We start from the raw sequence: 21,213 nt of genomic DNA, 5'->3' as shown, positions 1-21,213 counted from the left end.
TAGCTTTGTAATCACTATTTTGCTGCCACTTTTCTCTGCTTTGTCAAAATCTGGCTCAAAACTAGTTTTATTTCAAATAGTTTATGTTTCCCCAAATTCTATTTCAGAATCGTATTAATCCAACTATGGATATATACCTTCATATAAATTTTATGTATGAAACAAAAAAAACCCTGACTATTGATGAATGTAAAAGTTTTAAAGTTCAAATGAACTTGCTCAAAATATTTCAAAATCCGGAGAAAGAAATATTCTTATTTTGAATTCAGAATAGTTGTTTAAAGCTTGAAATTAAGCTTTAAACATCAGGGCATTTCTGGAATAGTTGGAACATCACTTCACACTTCTAGTTAAGTGTGGAACAGCTGTTCTAAACTTAAAGGAGGGAGGCATTTTAAGTTCAGAAGTTTTCAAATTCAAAACTGTCCAATAATTTAATTAGGGAAGTGAAATGAAGCCAACCTGACTCTTGAATTATTTGAAGTGCCAATTCATAAGACCACCCAGGTTCTTTTAATGCAGTGCCAATTCTTTGAAATTGCTTCCCTATGGAAATCAGGGTAGCTCTTTCTTTGCTGGACTTTCAAAAAACTCTTGAAGACTGAGCTGTTTCCAAGATCCTTTCCCTGATTTGTTATAGCGCCTTTGTGGTAGAGGTTTTAAGTGGATGTTTTACAGTGGGGTTTTTTCTATCCAGAAAAACACTATATAAATTTTTTGCTAACTCTTGCTAACAAACTTATTTTTATTGTGGTAGCATAGAAATACTGTATGTTACATAAATAACCCAATGCCATCTTGATGGAATCGCTATATCCTACAGAGTATAGAAACAAAGAAGTAGAATCAGGATTTTTACCAACCTACCTGTAAATTTTGTAAATATCATCAGACCTTCCATTTCTGAGCCTCAGAAACCAGGCACCAGGATTGGCTTTTAACTGAAAATATCCCTAAAAAGGAGAAAGGGAAAAGAAACATTCTAGTTGACCTCAGGCAATTTACCAAGTACCAAACTTCCCATTATGATGCCTAATTCAACTGGATTTCACTTGGCAAGCTGTGTGTGCACATGTGTGCTTTTGAGTCAGTTTTTTAACTCCTGAATATTAGTTCCTGCAGTTTCTTTGGCAAGATTTTTCTTAAGTGGTTTGCCATTGCCTCCTTCCTAGGACTGAGAACAACTGGCTCAAGGTCACCCAGCTGGCTTTGTGCCTAATGTTTCCCAGTTTCTAGCTTAGTACCTTAACCGCTACACTAAACCTGGCATGTTACTTATCTTTAAATTATTCATTGCACAGAAAATATTATATCCTTAATACAAATAGATACCAGCCTCCAATGTCTAAAATATCTTATCAATAAGCTTTAATTAGATCCTAGACATACATACAGTATGTATGTAATGTAAATGACATATGATTTGACACCGGATAATAAGATATAATCTGAAACCAATACAAGAAAAAATATTTAAAAAGAATTACAGGATTTCCATAAAATCTCAAGGATCATACAAAGAATTGTATGATTTACAAATGTTACCCTATTAAGATGCTTAGAAATACAGTATATATGGGAAAATTACATTTGAAAAACATTTTTACATCCTTAAAAGTTGAAGTTTGACCCTAGAACTGCACCAGCTTTGCATTTTTCCCTCTCTCTAAAATTTTCAAATTTAAAAATATATAATTACAAAGGATATCTTGATCAGGATTGAGAATATATATATATACTAGAAAGAAATCTCTTTATGGTGGATCATTCCTACTACGTATATTAACATTAAAATATAATTTGTAATGCAAGTTGATATTCTTGTTTGATAAGATGTAATACAACCAGGTAAACAAAATAGTTCTATTTTTTTATTATTTGTCTCTTCATGTTCCAGTCATTTCAGAAACAAAGGAAGATGGTGGGCTGTAGATACTTTTATGAATTAATACCAAATGCATATACCAACTAGATACCTATCAGCTGTTAGACTCAATCGTAAATCCTAACATACTTATTTTATAGATAGATGATGATGTTATCCATTCAGTTGTGTCCGACTCTTGGCAATTCTATAGGCCAGGTCTATTCACATCTTCCAATATTGCACTATTTCTTTGAGTTGTTCTATGCTCCGGCTGGTGCCAGCTTTATTGATCTCCAGCTACCATGTTCTTTGGCAGCCAAGTTTCCTTTTACCGCTAACTCTTCCAAACAGAGTTTCTTTCTCCAGAGAATTTATAGATATTTATTCAAATATGAATTCTGTCATTCCCAAGATCTCAAGAGAGTATCAGTTATTCTCACCCAGATTCTTTTTTTAAAAAAGGAAGCTAAAATGCTGTGAGAGATTCTAGCTGGGTAATTTACTATTTTGAATTGTATTTTATTATTAGATTATTTTCTCTATGTTATGACTGCAAGATGCTTTAAAAAAACAATTTCAAAAAATCTTAAAATTATTTATAATGCTTAATGTTTAATTCAACCTAGTCTCTAGTTTATGTTTCTGGCTGAGCAAAAGCCACAATTTTTTTTTTTTGTGAAAGTTAGGGTTAGAGTTAGGCTTTTTTTTTCTTTACACGATTACTTGCCTAGGAATAAAACAAGAGAATGGCATATCCCAGGATGGCGAACCTATGGCATGCGTGCCACAGGTGGCACGTGGAGCCATTTGTCAGGGCACGTGAGGCGTTGCCCTGTTAGCTGGCCAGGGCGCATGTGCGCGCTGCCCAGCTGACTTTAGCCTTTTTTTGAGGCCATTTTCACCCTCCCCTGGCTCCAGAGGCTTTATAGAAGCCTGGGGAGGACGAAAACAGCCTCCCCCTACGAGAAGCATCAGGACCTTCCCTGAAGCCTCCGGAGAGCAAAAAACCAGCCCTATGAGCAAACCAAAAGTTTGGGAGCGGCATTCTGGTTTGTTCATAGGGCCAGTTTAAGCCCTCCGGAGCCTTCAGGGGCCTTCTGGAGGCTTCCCTGAAGGCTCCAGAGGATGAAAAATGACCCTAAGGCTTACTCCGGAGCCTTCAGGCACCTTCCAGAGGACTTAACCGGCCCTACAAGCAAACCGGAATTCCGTTCCTGATTTTCCGGTTTGTTCGTAGGGCCGGGTTTTTGCGCTCCAGGGGCTTCATGGAAACTCCTGAAGCCTCTGGATGGCCTCCGGGGGGGGGGGGGGAATAGTCTGTTTTTGCCCTCCCCAGCCTCCTATAAAGCCTCTGGAGCCTGAGGAGGTGAAAAAAGAATGCAAAAAATGGGGGGTCGCACTTGTCATGCCCACATGCATGCTGGGAGTCACGCATTGCATTATGGGTGTGGCATGACCCCCCTGCATTCCCCCCCTTTTGGCACATAAGCAAAAAAGATTCGCCATCGCTATGAGATATAAGGCGAATATTGGATATTCTGAATTTTGGATTCCAGAAAATGGATTGCTTGCTTTTATAAAACTGTCTGATATATGCGTGGCCAATTAAACATTTACGAATCTATTTCACATTGCATTCTATCAAACTTCAGTAAGATGGTCAGTCACTTACTAAATTGGCCATGACAATGGTGTCAACAATAACAGGGTTTGTTGATGTTCCAAGAGTGAACTGAAGACCTCTGGGAGGCTGCCCTGTAGTGATATCATAGCAGTGCCCTTCCAAAAGGAGGTGTTCTAATTCGTACTCAGCTGCCACTACACTCTCCACCTGTGTAGAAAGAAATAATCACTAGTTTAGCATTCTAACACTTTAATAATTAAAAACAATGATCAGCATCAAGAAGCTACAGCTGAAGTAGGAAAAGTAAAATAAATAAGTCTATCTTACAATTTTAGATAATGTGATATTGCAGGCTTGATAGCTACAACTAAGAAGACCATTCTTTTGTTAGATTTGTACCCAGTAATATATACCCCAAATATTCACAACTCTGCATTGCAAGAAAATGTCTACCACTAAAAGAGCTACAGATATTTTATTTATTATTAATTTTATACAGACCCAGCTCACTTGGAGGCAACTCTAACATAACATATGCTATGTTCAATTGTTATATTAATACAGGTTTTTTTTCAATTCTATACATTCCTAATTATTCCTATATCTATACATCTATGTTTCTAAGCTACATTTCATGTTCCTATTATTTATCCATTGATAAATAATACAATCGCACAATGTTGGAAAAGTGATACCATGCCGACAGACTGTTTGATAATCCAAAAGATCTTTGATTGCACAGAGATGGATAAACTCACATTGGAGTTAAGGGACAAGGAAGAATATTATACAGTTTGGGAAAACTGGTGTCAATGGATAAACATTTTTTTCAATTCTAGATTCTGCAACCATCTTACTAAGATAGCCTTAGACAACTATATATTCTTCAAAGATACCGGACTTTACAATATCCTAAATTCCCAGCAAATGGGATTAATAATTATGCCAGGGAAAGAATTTTGGAACTTGCAATGCCAGCTCATTTGGGGAGTACAAAGTTGGAATAATTGTTCTGGAAAATGCTTGAAGAGACTCTACTGATATAGGTAGTCTTCACTGAATGATCAGTCACAAGACATTTGAAAACTGACTCACAATTATGATGGCAGCAGCACTCTGCAATCATGTGATCTCCATTTGCTGCCTTCATTGTAGGCTTCCAACGAGAAAAGTCAATGGGGAACTGGCAGGAGATCATAAATGGAGATCATGAGACAGCGAGATGCTGCAATCATGCAGGATTTGTCTAACAGTTGTGCCAGCCACAACTGCTGTCATAAATTGGCACACACACAATATCAATTTTACAATTGACTTGCTTAACAATGGAGTTGCTGGTCCCAATTACCAGTGTTAAGTTTATTTAACAATTAGCATTCATCGTTTGCCAGCTTCACTTATCTTCTTGCCATTTAATATCACAGCATAAAAAAAAACTTTGTTGAAAAGCCTATTTTATATTGGAGAAATCAAACTCCTTGAAACAAAAATCAGTGTATATTATTGGAAGATAAAAGCAAATAAATTATGTGCATCTTATCCTCCAAATCATCATACTGGTTAAGACATTGCAGATTTTAATCTTCAATCAGTTGACTAAAAGGTCTTAGCTGAAAGCTTTATTTTCCAAATGGAATATTTCTAGCCTTCTCTAAAACTTGAATGCATATTAATATATTTACCTCCTCCAAATAAATGTTGTCAAGATCATATGATGCTCTTACTGACTCCACCATCCAGCTCTCTGGAGTATTTAGATTCAGAGTAAATAATGGTGATTGAGGCATATCCAGGAATTTGGCAACTGGTCCAGGTATAAGGTGTTTTTCTGCTGTAAAAGTAATTTCTGGCTCCAGAACGTAGCGATAAAAGCTAAAAGGTAAAGATGACAAACACTTAAATGTTTTAATATTAAACATTTGTTCTCTTGCTAATTGCTTGCAGACATTTCATTACCAGACTAGATAACCACTTCATCCTAGAAGGGAGTGGGGTTTGCTACTCTGTTTATATACAGTAGCTGTTAGTATTAGTGGGGGTAGGGAATTGTGTAGTTCTTTCAATGGACTGTTGTTTATTGCTTGATTCTCTGAGGTTAATTCTAGTTTTAAGATTAACATCAGACAAACAATTCATCAGTGAAAGAGTGAAAACAAAAATAAATTTAACAAAGTTAATAAAAATAAAATTAGTAACTAGCTGCAGCCTGCAGTTTTTCAACAGTAGCATTAAAAGCACAGTAAACATAACATTTTATCAGTATTACTATATTCTGTTATATTTGACTCAGTTTATTATTCCTCACCTTTTCAGAGGCATGTCAGAGAGTTTGGATTGACAGTTCATAAAAACTCTGAGGTTCATATTTATGAGTTTGTTCAATACCTAAATCGAGGGAAAAGGACACATAAATCTAAATGCAATTAAAGTACTAATTTCTTCCTCTTTTCATATCCCTAATGTTCTGTCTACTAGCTGATAAACATTGAAATGCACTCATCATTTGCTATAGGGGAAGAACTTATTAGTCTGTTAATTGATATTACACATATACTGTAGCTAACATAAGATAAATTAAAAGCTAGTTATGTGATAAATCAAAGTCCTCTCTAAATGTGTTAATTCAAATCTCTTATCTTCTTGGAGCACAACTGTATCACTGAGTCACTAAAACAGCTGCACATTTTTAAAAGTTCATACAGTTGCTTCATAAAATAATTCCTGCCTCCATGTGTGTGTGCATGCTCAGGCTCTCCTGCATTCTTCCTCCTCCCCTCAGTTAAGTGAAGCAGATGTGCAGGGGAGAATAGACTTTGGCTTACAGAGAGCCGAATCTGGAGAAAGGTACATCTGTTTCAATTTTTTTTTAAATTTGATGTGTGTCATATGCACCCTTGCACTTAATAAAGCACTTCTTCCAAAGGATTTGCTCAGGTAATGAATTATGTATTTCAGCATTTCTACTCTCTTAAGTTTTTTAGTTTAAACGTTTACAAGTGTGTTCTTAAGAGTTATTATTATTCACAAAAAACTAAGATAAGGCAAGATAATAGTGTATTTTGAAAATGTTTCAACAAGTGCCAGCATACAGGTACTTACGACCACAATTGAGCCCCAAATTTATGTTGCTAAGTGACAAATGTGTTAAGTGAGTTTTGCCCTGTTTTATGACTTTTATTGCCACATTTGTGAAGTGAATCACTGCAGTTGTTAAATTAGTAACATGGTTATTAAGTGAATCAGGCTTCCCCATTGACTTTGCTTGTCAGAAGGTTGCAAAAGGTGATCACATGGCCCCGGGACACAGCAATGGTCATAAGTGTGAAAAATGGTCAAAGGTCACTTTCTGCAGTGCCATTGTAACTTTGAATGGTCATTAAGCAAACTGTTGTAAGTTGAGGACTACCTGTATTTTGCATGTTAAGGTTGAATACTTTTACAATAGGTTTCACACATTGCTTGTAAAATGAGAAGCTAATTTCCTCTACTGGTAAATAAGGAATATCCATAACTACACAAAATATTACAAACATTTTTGCAGTTATCAATATAAATAATAATAATAATAATAGTAGTAGTAGTAATAGTAGTAGTAGTAGTAGTAGGAGGAGGAGGAGGAGGAGGATAGGATAGGATGATGAAAAAATGATAGGATCTGGCAGCAACCCATATCAACCATCAACAGTCAATGATATTTGTGATACATTTTTAAATGTCCAGTTGACTGAGTTTCATGTTTAATGAATAAAAGAGATAATAATTATAACAACAACAACAACAACAATCCAATAGTGATTATAATAATAATAATAATAATAATAATAATTTCACACCATAAGCAATGGAGCAAGTCTTTGTGCCTCTCTAGTGGCGGGATCAACAATAGCCACAACATCAAAATATATTTCTCCCTCTTTTGGTCTCAACTTAATTGCACTAGAAAAAGAAAAAAGAAAAAAACAACTAAATACAGTATGTGTAATCTTGATGTTTGTATTTAGTATCAACAAAAGTCTAAAACATTTATGAATTCCGTTTTTAGAACAGTTAAAGAGTCAACACATGTTTACATATAATCCATTACTATTTTATTTTTTAAATACTTCCTTAAAACTTTTTGAAGAAAACATGCATGGAAATTCTAATGAATGAAATCTTTTCAGGATTATTTATATTTTACAGAATCTGAATGCATATTATTCTTGGCAGACGGACAAGACTAATTAAGAACCACTCTTGCAGACTATTTTTACCTGTATTTGTCCTCAAAAAATTGGTATTCAATCCTTGCCTCTCCCTTTGGTTGTGCAGACAGAAGAGCATCCACCTTCATGACAAGGTCACTTGCACTGAAGAGAGAGAAAAAGACCATCCTGCTAATGTTTCCTTCCAATGTTATTATCCTTAAAAAGGTCACTTGAATGAGATGTAGTAACAAAAAAAAAACCCAAACACATTGTAAGTGCTGCTTTTGCAAATGATAAAATAGACTATATATGAAATCCAGTGGCTTAAATGCAAGTCAACTGGCTGTTTCTCTTTGCCTGCTTACAAGAGATATCTATTTCATTTCCCTTGCTTTGAGAACTGGCTTGGGAGGGGCACACAGGGATACGGGAAGATGGAAGGACCAGAAGAAGGATGAAGCCACAAGCCTGCTGTTCCATTAGAATGCAAATAAAAGATCAACTTAACACAAACCAGAAAGCTACAAGGCAAAGGGAGAATAAGAGATGAGACTCATCACCAAGAATATTTGTAGCTCAGGGTTGACATGAGGGGTACTTGGTGTTCTCTGAGCTGGCTTGTTTTCTTGCAGATGTTTCATTACCCAAAGTCAGTAACATCCAGATTAGCACTGAAGTTACATAGTTGGGGTCTGCAAGAAAACCCAGAAAGCTCAATGAGCCCCAAGGATCCCAGATGAGACGCATTCTGTAAATAAGAACGAAGTTGTTTTTTATTTGCTTTTCAAAGAGAAGCAATGTGGAGGTAATCTTCAACTTACAACTATTCATTTAGTGACATTCGAAGTTACAATGACACTGAAAAAAGACTTATCACCGGTGTTCACATGACTGTTGCAGCCGCATTCCCAGGATCATATGATCAAAATTTGGGCACTTGACAACTGGAATGTCTTTATGACAATTACACTGTCCTGGGGTCATGTGATCACCATTTCTAAGAAAAACCCCAGCAAAATGGGGAAGCTAGATTCAATTAACAACTGCATGATTCACTTAAGAATTGCAGTGATTTGCTTAGCAATTGTGGCAAAAAAGATTGTAAAATGGGGCAAAACTCACTTAAACCACTGTCTTGCTTAGCAATAGAAATTTTGGGCTCACTCATGGTTGTAAGTCGAGGACTACCTGCATTATGTTTTATACTATCTGCTCATGTATTGCTATTATAAAATAAGGTTTACATATTTTCAGTCAAGCGTTCTTTGAAATCCTATGAATGGGAGACAAACTATAATACCCCTTTAACACATTAAAGATATTGTGCTACCAGAAAAAATGTAAATAAAAGTAACAGAACCAATGTAAGTTAAAATCTTACGATACAAACTCTCTACATTTAAAATCACCTGGATTTTAAAGGAATGACTGTATCCACAAAATAAAATATGCTCTGGTTTTACCAAAGATACTATTCTTCTGTTTTTAATACACAACTACCAGTACCATTATTGAAGGGTGGCATGACAGAGGGAGAATCTCTTTTATGTAGTCTATAAACACTGAAACCACCAACAGAGCTTAGTGAAGAATTTCACTTCCTTTCTATAACCTACTCAATTTTTACTTACAGATCTTCTTCCACTCCTAACTGCTGTACATGAGATTTTATTTTCTGCCCAGATGTCTTTACAATAATATTTTCTAGCAAGTGGAAGTCATCCTGGTTAAAAAGCTCCCCAGCTTCCAATGGACCAATAATCTGAAATGAAGATGAAATGGTAGGATCATGATCACTACAAAGTAATCTGAACGGGACTTATCCTGCAACAAGCACAGTATGTTAACACGCATTACCATTGGGAATACAACACATACAATAGCTTTGCAATTTTGGGGGGGGGGGGGAATAGTAAAAAAGGCAATATTCATGTAGATTGGTAGCAGTACTACCCTGCCATATCAGGTGAGATTTCACATGGAAAAAAGGGCCATTCTGATTATGTCATCTAGGGATAAGAATATTATCTTTCAAAAATATCTTTAAAAGAAGGATAAAGTTTACTCCTCAGTTATTCTTACTAGGTATATGTACTGACTTTACAGTGGTAGAGACTAATTTGATTCTGCACCTAATAACGGCAGCAAGACTGTTGGTGGCGCAATACTGGAAGAAGGAAGACCTGCCTACAACTCAAGAATGGACATTGAAAGTTACAAACTTAGCCGAGATAGCTAAAATATCGGCATATCTTAAAGATCACTCAAATGAGAGATATAAACGAGACTGGAAAAAATGGATTGACTATATACAAAATAAATACGGGACCAAGAAATTCCAGGTAGTCTATGCTTAAGATCAGGAATGATTTAAATTGTTTAAAGTTAGCTCAGCAAGAAGAAGCTAAGAACAATCTAGAGATGTCATTAATTTCTTTATTTCTTTTTTCTCAATAGATTTTAGACTGTGTTTGTTAAAAATCCATACCGTGTACGGGTTCTGGGAAGTCGGGGGGGGGAGGAGGGGGGGTTGGGGGAGGGTGGGGGGGCGGGGTATACATTAGGCTAGACAAGAATTTGGTGGTAAACTAGAACTATTTTGACACACAAAAAATTGTACTCCAATGTCTTACTGATTGAGGAATGATGAAATGTTTGTTTTAAAAGAAATAAAACTTTTGAAATAAAAAAAAGTTTGTTCAGTTTCTCTTAGTATGATGGCTTATTGATATTTGAGGTTGTACTAACTTTTACAGCCTGCAGGATCAATGTGATGCTTGATTATTTGATCCAATTGTTTTATTTTGGTTTTGTTGCTCTTGTTGCTAACTACCTTGGTAGTCTTTCACAATAAGCAAATATTTCTACGTTGAATGTCCCAAAGATGCTCTTTCAAGAGGCAACTGGACTTTCTAGTTTTTATTTGAAGACATTTCGCTTCTCATCCAAGAGAGCTGAAGAAGTTTCTTGGATGAGAAGCAAAACATCTTCAAAGAAAAACCAAAGTCCAGTTGCCTCTTGAAAAAGCACCTTTGGGACAACCATGACCTGGATTACTGAGAATCTCCATAGACCTCTACATTGAATGTTTACTGCACACCATTATTAGTAAAAAAAAAAAAACAGAAACATTTCACTGCTAGATGTTAAGTTGTATTTTCAATACACAACGTTAAACATTTAAAGACTGAAGCTGGGAACAGCTTAAAATAATACAAGCACTTTAAACAGCCGTTAGTGTTGAAAGTAGGACATAAGTACTTTGCAGCACAAAAAGAGAAGGCAAAATGCCTGGGAAAATAACATAGGTTTGTCTGGAATAGAAAATAATTGAGGGAGGACCAAATCTGTCTCACTGGAAAAGTATTTCAGAACTGGAGGTACAAGGATGGAGAAGGGAGATTCCTTCAGCTTTATAGCAGTCTATTAAGTTCTTTCTCTGCAAATCTTAGTATCACAAAGGAGTTATTCAGGACAACATATTCTAAGATAAATGCTATTATAAACCCATTCTGAATAATCAGTAACAAGCTGGAGTTGGAACATTTTAGCACAGATTACAATACCACATTTGCCTATAAAAACTGGTCTGATTATTACACTCATGCAGAGAGAAGCAGCTGATTGTTCCCCAATTTTTTGGAGAGGTAAACTCAGAAGTGTTTTTTTGGTGTTAGTGCTGAATTTTTTGAAAAGTTTTGGGTTGCAGCTATTGCAATCTTGACCACCTTCTGAAAGAGGAAGAAATACTTAATTTTTCGAAACGAAATTTGGTTTTGTAACACATCTTTGTTAGGCTTTGTAAATTTATGAGTTTCAGATCTCTGGTTATATTTCTGTATTAATAGCTGTGGTTGCCAAGAGATTGTTATATTATGTGAGGTAAAAAAAATCTAATAAATACATGAATAAATAATAACAGATCATCAGAACTTCAAGTTCAGAGATAGAGGATTCACAGTTGAAAATCTATAAATGTACACTGTAACAAAGAATATACATAATAATTCTTATTATTAATAATAATAATGAATAAAATAAGCTTATTTTATCATCTTTTTAGAGTCCCCATAGGACTTAAAATTATGGTCAGGAATTTGATTTACATTAAAATGAATCCAAAATTAGCATTCTGTTGGGGGGGGGATAGAGTGGAAGTACCACATTAGGACCAAAGATATCTGCAAGCAAAGCCTTTCTTGTTTCATAAATATAATTTGCTCACCCTTCCATTGCTAATCACCGCTTTCTGTCCTTTCTTCAGTTTAAGAACATCCCTGCAGTACACAGCATGTGAAAGAATAAAACCCACTTCAGGAGCTTCGAAGGCCGCTTTAAATGTACTGATTTCCATACCCTAAAAGGGAGGGGGAAAATATTTCATTAAAAGACAATGTGATGCATCTTATGCTGTCTGGTTACTTCAGACGGAAGCTGGAATTTAGAAAGAATGTCATTGTGTTTTGCTATTATTTCTAATGTGTTTATCTGACAGTAAAAAAGCCATCTTCATCACTTACTCCAACAGCAAATTCGGTGATATCTGTTCCAGACTCCAGCATCTTTGCATTTTCCTCTTTAAGTAATTTTGTGATAAAGTTTTTGGCATTGTTTGATGCCTGTGTCTGCAAGGCTGCCCATATCGCCCTGGCAATGATTGTGTTTTTAGCTGCTGGATCTTCACTGGGATTGTTAATCACACCAATCCGGATAAAATTACTGGATTTCTACAGAAGAAAATGAAATGCAGATTTAAAATATTATTTTACAGTTCTTAAATTAAAGAAAGAGCTGTGACAACCAGCAAGCCAGCTTTTTTTTTTAACAGAGATCACCAGTCAGTTTGATATAGTGATTAAAATGCTGACCCAGAAACTAGAAGACTGTGAATTCTGATCCCACCGTAGGAATGAAAATCAGCCGGGTGACTTTGGCCAATTAAGCCTGGATTAGATTTCTACATCACTGCACATCAGGGAACATGTGTGTCTGCCGTTCAGGGATGGTTGCATAGGTGCAAATGTGCATTTATATTTCTACAAATGTTAACATTCTGGCTAGGAAGTGCTCAAAGAGGTAGTCAGATCAGCCAGTGAAACATAGGACGTGCACCTCCACACAACACACAGTTAGGGTTTAGGAGATATGTGTGTCAGCCCATCTTCAGCCATCTGCAATCTACGCTTATCCATCAACCTCTTCACAGCGTAGCTATGCGGCAACACCTATTTGCAGTTATAGGCAACTCTAAATCAAGCTTCATTCTTTCACGGCCCAACCCATCTCAGCAAGGTTATTGTTGTATGGAAAAATAGGAGAAAGGAATATTAGGCATGTTCGCTGCCTTGAGTTATTTATTTAAAAAATGGAAAGAACCTAAAAACTAGTAAGAAGAAATGGAAGATTGAAGACAGTTCTGAAAAATGGAGCCAATGACCATGGCAGAATGAAGAACTGGCATGATGAGTAAACCGGCTTGTTAGGAATATAATCTAACGGTTGGGTTGGCAATATATAAATCATATGCAATATTGTACCTGTTTCTTTAAATCATACTGTAGAATGTGATTGGTTGCTGTTTCCCTCAATCACCCATAAGGGGAAGCCAGAATGACTGTTAGCTCTCTGTTTGTTATATGCTGGGCTGATCTGAGTGTTTTTTGGAAGCTGGCTGTTAGAAAGTACCATGAGCTATTGCAAGTTTTGCAACTGCTAGCAAACTTTGAGTACTGATACTGGACTATGTTATTTGGATTATCCTTTAACTGAAAGACATTGATGACTGACTGTCTTATCTGTGTATGACTTGGACTGTTTGATAGACTCTGATACCTCTATTTCCACGAAAGTAAAAACCTATTTAAACTGCAGTGTCTCTGTATGCTGGTTTGTGTGTTCTTCAACACAACTGTCACAACGCTTCTCTGAACGTACTCGCTCTCCCAACAGGGAGCTTACCTAACACGGCTGTTTGATAATTCCTCTCCACCCAAGGAGAGCCCACACAGGGCAGTCCCCGTTTGAAAATATAAAAGCCTAACAGTTTTTCTCATCTATCTTCAAAAATCAAACCAGTGTTAAACACAGTCTTCCCCCATTCTCAGTTTTTCAATGAAGATTATTAGTTGCATACTTGGTGTTTGATAGCATCATATAACAGTTGTCTTCCTGATGGTTTATCAAAATCTCCAACAATCCAAAATGTCACTGGCCTGACAAAAGTATCATCTGTGTAAGAAAAAGATAAAAGGAATAAAATTGAAGATGATCCTGTCATAATGCATAATGCACACAATGGGCAAAGGCAGTGCATAGAAAGCCATTTTTAGACAATATCAAAATCATTGGGATATTAGTATTTATGAAGAATACTACTTATTTTAAATCAAGCCTATTTTGCAAAGAATGAAAAATAAGCATGTGCATGTGATATCTTATGAAGATGTTATTCTAATGAAATTATTATTACACCACTAATTTCAGAATATTTTTTAAAAAGTAATATAGAAAACCTGCAAGAAAGTTAAGAGATATGTTAATATTTATACGAATACTATTCATTCAAGTTGTTATTCAAAGATTTCTTTAGAACAATATGCAATTATTTCTCATTCGCAATAAGTCCTAAGCCAGTAAGACTTAAAAGACCACATTCCTTAAAAGATTAAAATTAGTAATAAAACTATGAGAGAGAGAAAGAAACACTCAAGTTCATTACCATAAATTTCCTTGGAGGACATTCCTGACAAAAGTGAAACAGGAAAGAGTGGAAAAACATAAAATTAGTTTACAGAATTGACTTCATTAAATATGCAAGAGCCATTGTAGGGCATATAGTACCCTTATAACCAACTCAAATGCAAATCAACTAAGAATGATTTTTTTTTTCCTAGCAAAAGAAAAATAAAACTCCGTCTCTCAAAATTGTATCACATCTGATTTGAAATAAGGTTTCCCTACCTGCACCAGCATCTGACTTCTATGGTCTGTTCTTTTTAGCTGCACTGTTGAACTCCTTTTACTAGAATTATTTTTCTCCCTCGGATGGAAGAAAGACAATAGCCTAAATTGCCCTTTTCTCCCAAAGAAAGCAAACACAGTTGTTGCTGTTCCTTTGCCAGAAATATTGGCAACAATTTGTAGGAATGTTTATACCTAATGTTATTATGTAATGCTTCACTTGTTCTTTTGTTAAACAATTATCTAGCATGGAATCTGCAGCCCACCATACTAGAGTCTTTCAGAGGTATCATCATAACTAGTCACTATTGCCATATTTGATATTTAAAGTCTTTAAGAGGAACAAAATAATACATAGGGATGCTTCACTGTCTTACCAAGGCTCTAAAAGAGTTTCTGCAATGAAACCTAATCTGAAGCTAGCCAGTCAATTTCATGCTCTGTTGGATGAGACTAGCTATCCTCCAAAATTACAATCCCATCATGTCTAAAGAGGTGACTCCTTTAATTAAACTTGATCTATTCCTTCCATAAATAAAACTGAGAGGTTACTGGCCTAAAGTAGGGATGTCAAACTCAAGGTCCGGGGGCTGGATCTAGCCCACGGGACCAACCTAGAAACAGCGAAGGACAAGCCCACAGTGCCTCTGCCAGCAAACATGGAGCTTGGGAAGGCCATCCGTTTTCACTAGCAGAGAGTTGCAGGAGGCCATCGCAGCCAAAGGCAGAGCTCAGGAGCCTGTTTTTGCCTGCAGAGCGCTTGGGCCGCCACAGACTCCCCAACATGAGTGACGTTGAGCTGGCCCTGCCCCCCCTGCCCCCCCAAGCTCAAACACAACCCTGATGCGGCCCTCAATCAAATTGAGTTTGACATCCCTGGCCTAAACCAATTTCTACCGCAGAAGTTAAACAAAATTTTGGAGTAACAAATCCCCGGTTCTCATCTAGATTTTCAAGCTTCCATTACTAAAACTCATTCAAGCAGTAACAATAAGAGAATAAGAAAGAATAAGAGAAAGTTGAGGATACCCATACATGTAAGACACTGAATGAAATATTTTTAATATAGTTGCTAGTTAAAAATCTGGATGTGCATATTATTTTAATTGGACTACTGAATTTGTTTACTACTTTTCCTCAAATGTTTATGAACAGAATTAAACAGAATTAAATCAGAAACATCACAGATACAAATATCAATGTAAGATATCAAATATTGTAGGATAGGATAGGATAGGATAGGGGAGGGGGAGTCATATATCAGCAATAAACAGTAAATATAATTTCTATTAGGCAAAAAGATTACATATCTTCTCCTTTTATTAGCAGGTGTCATAACTATAATAACTGGTAAGATTTATATATATTATCCTAAGCTATGAATGCTGAATTAGTCATAGTGGTTTATTAACACATAATGTTACAATATTATTCACAATTTAAATGATTACGTAAATTCACAGAAAATCCAAACTACATTTTGACTTAGCACAATCTGTGAAAACTCGGCCACTGTATCTTAATCAGCATATCATGCTTAAAACAAGCAATGATTTATGACAGAATGTGAAGAAAGTCAATTTAACAAGTTTGGATTTTTTCTGAAGAATTGCTATGCTTATCTGGCATAAAATTATTATATGTGCATTGGTTCCACAGTATCCTTATTTTTCTCAGCTGCAGATTACGATGATTACGACCAACATGGGTAATAGAGATAAAATTCAATGCTTATTTATAAACAAAGTTGGCAGTTGGCCACAGTTGGATTTATAGAAACAAATGCATAATATAGCAGGGCAGGAAAGAAGTGGCAAAAAAATTATGTTTTGCAAATAAAAAATAGTATAGTATAGCACAGCGGTCCCCAACCTTCCGGGCTCCGCAGACTGGCAGCAGCAGTGGCATGGAGAGGAAAGAATGGTTTTGTGTGCACCCCTGCCACTTGTACAAATGGAGCTTTGTGTACTTACATGCTCACCTGCTACTTGCGGGGCCCGGTTCCCAATGGGCCGTGGACTGGTAGTGGTCCGCGGACCAGAGGTTGGGGAGCAAACAAAAGATCAGAGGAAAATCATTTCATCTTCCAATGGAACCTTTTTTTTCTAAATTATTCTAAATTATATTGTGCTCCACAGACTACAAAATGTAAATGGAGGTGATTATGTACTAAGATTGAGAGGGAATATGTTTTAAACTAACATAAAGAGTCACCAGAAAACTTGTAAGGCTTCATTAGTCTTTTCAACAAAAGACAACTGTGCATAATATGGTATAAATAATTTCTTCATCAGATGCAATACCCAAAGAAAGAACTCATAACTGTACCTTTTTTGGTTAGGTAAGTCATGCTGTTGGCTATAGCAGCTGTCTTGTCCTTGGAATCCAAGGTACTAAATCTAGCATAATCATCCACGTAGAAATTATCTAGAAAAAATAAATACAACTGTGATAACTCTCAAGAAGAGAAATATCTAACAACATGAGCAAGTAGAATAAATGAGACACCTTATCAGCAAACCATTATAAGCACAAGCATGGTCATATCAAGCTTTTAATGTTTGATTTTATAGATCTGACAAAATTTAAACTATATTTGTACAGTATGCATTGTAGACAAACATGCCTCCTCAAATATGTAAGGGATTTGCATTCTGCAATCATTGCGATCCAGGTGGAATTGTCAATTATTTATCAAAATATTTCTGCCCTCTGCTTTCTTTTAATACCTTCTCAAATTCCCAATGCTGCTTTTGAAGGTTGCGTGATATTCTATTGCTGATTTGAAGAAACTTTCATGTAGGAAAAAAATAAACAAAGCCCCATATGTGCATTTAAATATTTTTAGGCATGTATGAAGGAACTCTTTGCATCCCTTACATATCTGAGGATATGAACATGTCTTCAATAAAACATCCCAGGTTCAGAAGTCATATTAAATCATTGGCAAATGTGGTGCTCTCTAAGGTTGGTTATTTTCTTGCAGAAATTTACCCAACTAGATAACATCATCAGTACTATAAGGGAATAGGATACTAACTCAGACAAACAAGCTAACAGTAAACAACAGTCTAATCAAGGAACTACTAAGAACATTCCTATCAACACTGACAGGGAAAGCCACTTGTATATAAACAGAGACCAAACCCGACTCCTTCTAGCACTGGTGATATTGCCTAGTTGGATAATGAAACATCTGCAAGAGAAAACCAAGCTCAGAGAGCCTAAATGACTCCGCAGTTCAACTATTGGTATCATTGCTAAATATTAGGTTCCTCTGAAATCATACACATCCTCTTCTCTTCACCTAATATGACTACAGTAAGAGTTTGTAAATATTGGTTTTGTTTTAAAACAGCATTTCATTTAACCTATGAGAAGCTACATTTAGTTTGAACAATAAACCAGGGTTTCTGATCCTGGGTTTTCTAAACATTCCACAGTGTAAGCTAATCAATTTCTTGTTTTTCACAATACAGGAACAACTGCAATTTATGATTAAACTAGAACTGGGGGAAGGGAGAAGCAGGCTCATAAACATTATGTGAGACAATGATTTTTTTTGTTATGTTCCAAATCATACTTATTAAAAATTCTTTATATTGGCCTTACTATTTGCAGTTAAATCTAGATAATCTCTGTCAGACATCAATATCCGAGAGTTGATTCTTGGAACAACATTGGGTTGGGTCATTATATATTCAACTACATCCTGATCATTGGACAATTCACCCTGAAACACAGATCAAAATCAAAATGCTGGAATTATTTGGAAAATCAGAATAATTTAAAAATCATTTCTTAAAAAAATTAAAAATCATTTGCATGTTGTATTCTACTATTATAAGATTGCTACCATGTTACTTCTGTACCTCCACTAAAAAGTGATTTATTTCTGTAGTAGCTTACCTCATACTATATTAACTACTTTTGATATGCTGTATACATTGTATATATTCCAATTAAAAATATTTAGTGAAGCAAACAGTGAAGATTGCTTGACAAATCTAGATTTAAAGTTCTTTAAGAAACACAAAATAAGCTGTAACACAAAAATATTCGAACAATTTCTTGAAACTCTTGATAATGAGAAATCTAACTTACCAGGTACACAGCTCTTTGGAAATAGCTAGTGGTTTCTAAGATTTTATGCATAGTTACTGTTTCTAATTCATCTGGATCCAGTTGTTCTTTTTGAAGTGGCATTCCATTAAAAAGTACAATGGGTAGAGGACCAACCCCAGTCTGTTCATAGTAAGTATATCCTTCCTAAAATACAAAGAAGACAGAGAAAGTACAATGACTCCTATTTTCAATTACTACATACTCCATTAATAGGTTTTATGAATAAATTGTACCAACATAGCACAATATCCTTATTGTACTCATTATTTATGCAGTATTATTTATCTATTCAATCTAATTTAAATGCAAACACCTGGAAGAAATATTCTATAGGTAGACCAGATAGCCAGTAGAATTAGTAGCTCCTTATATATTTAAGAGATATGTGATAAAAGAATTTTGTGCTAAAATATCATCTATAGAAATGAGCTGAAAGCAGGCTAGATAATTCTGGTAATTGAAGTTCACACATCTTAAAGTCGCAAGTCTGAAAAACACTGATATAGGTACAATAATGAAAATAAACTTTTAAAATAATTTCCCCAAAATTCAAAGCCCAGACATCTCCTATCTAATCCAGGTGTGATGGTACTACTATTTAAAGAATTCCCAACCATAATGGATAATACTGACATATCAGAGGAGAGGGTACATTTGGTGAATATACATATTAAGTACCATGCATAGAACTAACTCATCACAATGGTTTTCTAATTTCAATAATGAAAGAAGTTTGCACTGCTTGCTTCTTATTCTACCTGTATTTTGATATATAATCTTCAGAGTACCTATACTTTATTTCCCACACAGGAAATTATTTTACTAACTTTATGTATGCTTTATATACTGAAGTTAAAGAGTATAAATAGTAACAATAATATGAATTCCTTACCTTCCTATTTTGATCATAGGCAGAATCAATTCCTAAGATGCTGTTTACTTCTACATAGGGATACTGTTTTTCAAGAACACTAATCACATGTTCCACCTTCAATTTTTCTCCTGCATTCACTTTATTATACATCTGTAACGGGAAATGTGAAACAAACAATCTTCAGAATATTACTGAAACATCTCTCTTGGAACACCTACTTGGCATCACTTTTTCTCTTCCTCCAAACTAGTTCAAAACTGGCCATTGATGTCTAGTGTTTTGTTTTTTACTCACTCCCCATCCACCCCCAATGATATATATCTACACAACACATTGTAGGAGTACTGTATCTTTTTAATCTCACAAATATGTTCAGTATTTTGTATAGGAACACAATATGGTTAATACTGATTTATTGGATGGTTGTGTAATCCTCAAAATTAGTGTATCACAAAACACACATTTTAAAATGCATTAAACACTGTTCTTGTTAGAATTCTTATAGGTTCTTATTGATGAAACAATTTTTTCTTCTGAGTTTTCCCTGAAGAAAGTGTCTAGTATGTATAGTCTGACCTCATGAAGAGATAACGAAGTTAGTTTGATTTAAATGGGCCTCTAGAAGGGAATCATTTGTGAAAATAAACACCATTAAAGTTAGGAGAGATGGAAATATTCCTTTCTGTACAATGTATATAAGTCTTCTCTAAGAGATAGCTAATTGCTCATAGCATAGATATAACAGCAATGAAGGAAAGAGAAAAGAAAGTGGAAACTGAAAGAGAAATTTTAACAAACTTCCTGAAAGGTATATATTGTCCTTCACTGGTATCAGTATAATTACAGAATGAGGAGGAGAAATGAAGATGCATTGGGTAATGTTATCTTTTTCTTAGACAAATCATAGGAAGTCCAGTTTATCCTGAAGAATAAAGAAAGATCCTTTGCCTTTCCAGAAGGAAGTATTTTTAGAAACAAATAGGCTTTAGGTACAAACTGACTTTAACTCTTTTAAGATTATTATACACTGCCCAGAGTCACTTTCCATGAGATGGGGAGCCATATATATTTGATTAAAATAAATAAACAAACCCAATAATACCAAAGAGATAATGTGGGTATCTCTTCTCATATCACACCCAAGGGTCAAAATATTGAAATATATTTACATTCGTATGGGACAGATTACTCACAGATATAATTGTCTGAAATGCATAATTCGTATCTACTTCCTGTGCCACATAATTATATGCTCGAAGGAGAGCAACTCCAGCATCTTGTAAACCATCAACGTCTTCAGAATTATCAACTACAAAGACCAGGCCAACCCTATTTAAAAAAAGGATTAAACCATATTCAAAAATTGAAAGCATGAACACTATTGGTACATGATTCAACAGCAATGTCCATCATTTCGGTAAATGCAGATTCCGTCCATTCCTTAACTGCAACCAAGACAATGGAAATTATTATGGATCTATCAAGCATAAACAAACCACTTAATCTCTGCTGTTATTAAATATGTTAATATTCTGAAAGTTATATACAGCTAAAATTTGGGATGAGAATATTACTC

At 35.3% G+C, this 21,213-nt stretch overlaps 1 protein-coding gene across 2 annotated transcripts in view; it reads right to left on the bottom strand.

Annotated features, from left to right (window-relative positions):
* UGGT1 (UDP-glucose glycoprotein glucosyltransferase 1) overlaps window positions 1–21,213 on the bottom strand; it is a 51,707-nt gene that overhangs the window by 13,632 nt on the left and 16,862 nt on the right. The window contains exons 16-31 of one of the 2 annotated variants that reach the window (XM_014064244.2): window positions 20,831–20,966; window positions 19,656–19,787; window positions 18,743–18,907; window positions 18,251–18,371; window positions 16,967–17,065; window positions 14,397–14,420; window positions 13,812–13,906; window positions 12,199–12,405; window positions 11,904–12,035; window positions 9,310–9,440; window positions 7,745–7,840; window positions 7,325–7,427; window positions 5,797–5,876; window positions 5,174–5,363; window positions 3,540–3,698; window positions 868–953 (exon numbers count right to left, since the gene is read on the bottom strand). In XM_014064244.2, the coding sequence (XP_013919719.2) occupies window positions 868–953; window positions 3,540–3,698; window positions 5,174–5,363; window positions 5,797–5,876; window positions 7,325–7,427; window positions 7,745–7,840; window positions 9,310–9,440; window positions 11,904–12,035; window positions 12,199–12,405; window positions 13,812–13,906; window positions 14,397–14,420; window positions 16,967–17,065; window positions 18,251–18,371; window positions 18,743–18,907; window positions 19,656–19,787; window positions 20,831–20,966 (1,956 nt within the window). The remainder of the gene's footprint in view (window positions 1–867; window positions 954–3,539; window positions 3,699–5,173; window positions 5,364–5,796; window positions 5,877–7,324; window positions 7,428–7,744; window positions 7,841–9,309; window positions 9,441–11,903; window positions 12,036–12,198; window positions 12,406–13,811; window positions 13,907–14,396; window positions 14,421–16,966; window positions 17,066–18,250; window positions 18,372–18,742; window positions 18,908–19,655; window positions 19,788–20,830; window positions 20,967–21,213) is intronic. The other variant, XM_014064245.2, reaches the window with a different exon arrangement.

The sequence above is a fragment of the Thamnophis sirtalis genome, unplaced genomic scaffold (assembly GCF_051295495.1).
Source record: "Thamnophis sirtalis isolate CommonGarterSnake01/CBP01778 unplaced genomic scaffold, rThaSir2_p1.2 scaffold_11, whole genome shotgun sequence".
Lineage (NCBI taxonomy): Eukaryota > Metazoa > Chordata > Lepidosauria > Squamata > Natricidae > Thamnophis > Thamnophis sirtalis.
Note: the sequence above shows the minus strand (reverse complement) of the source record. Positions and strands in the feature narration are given on the sequence as shown.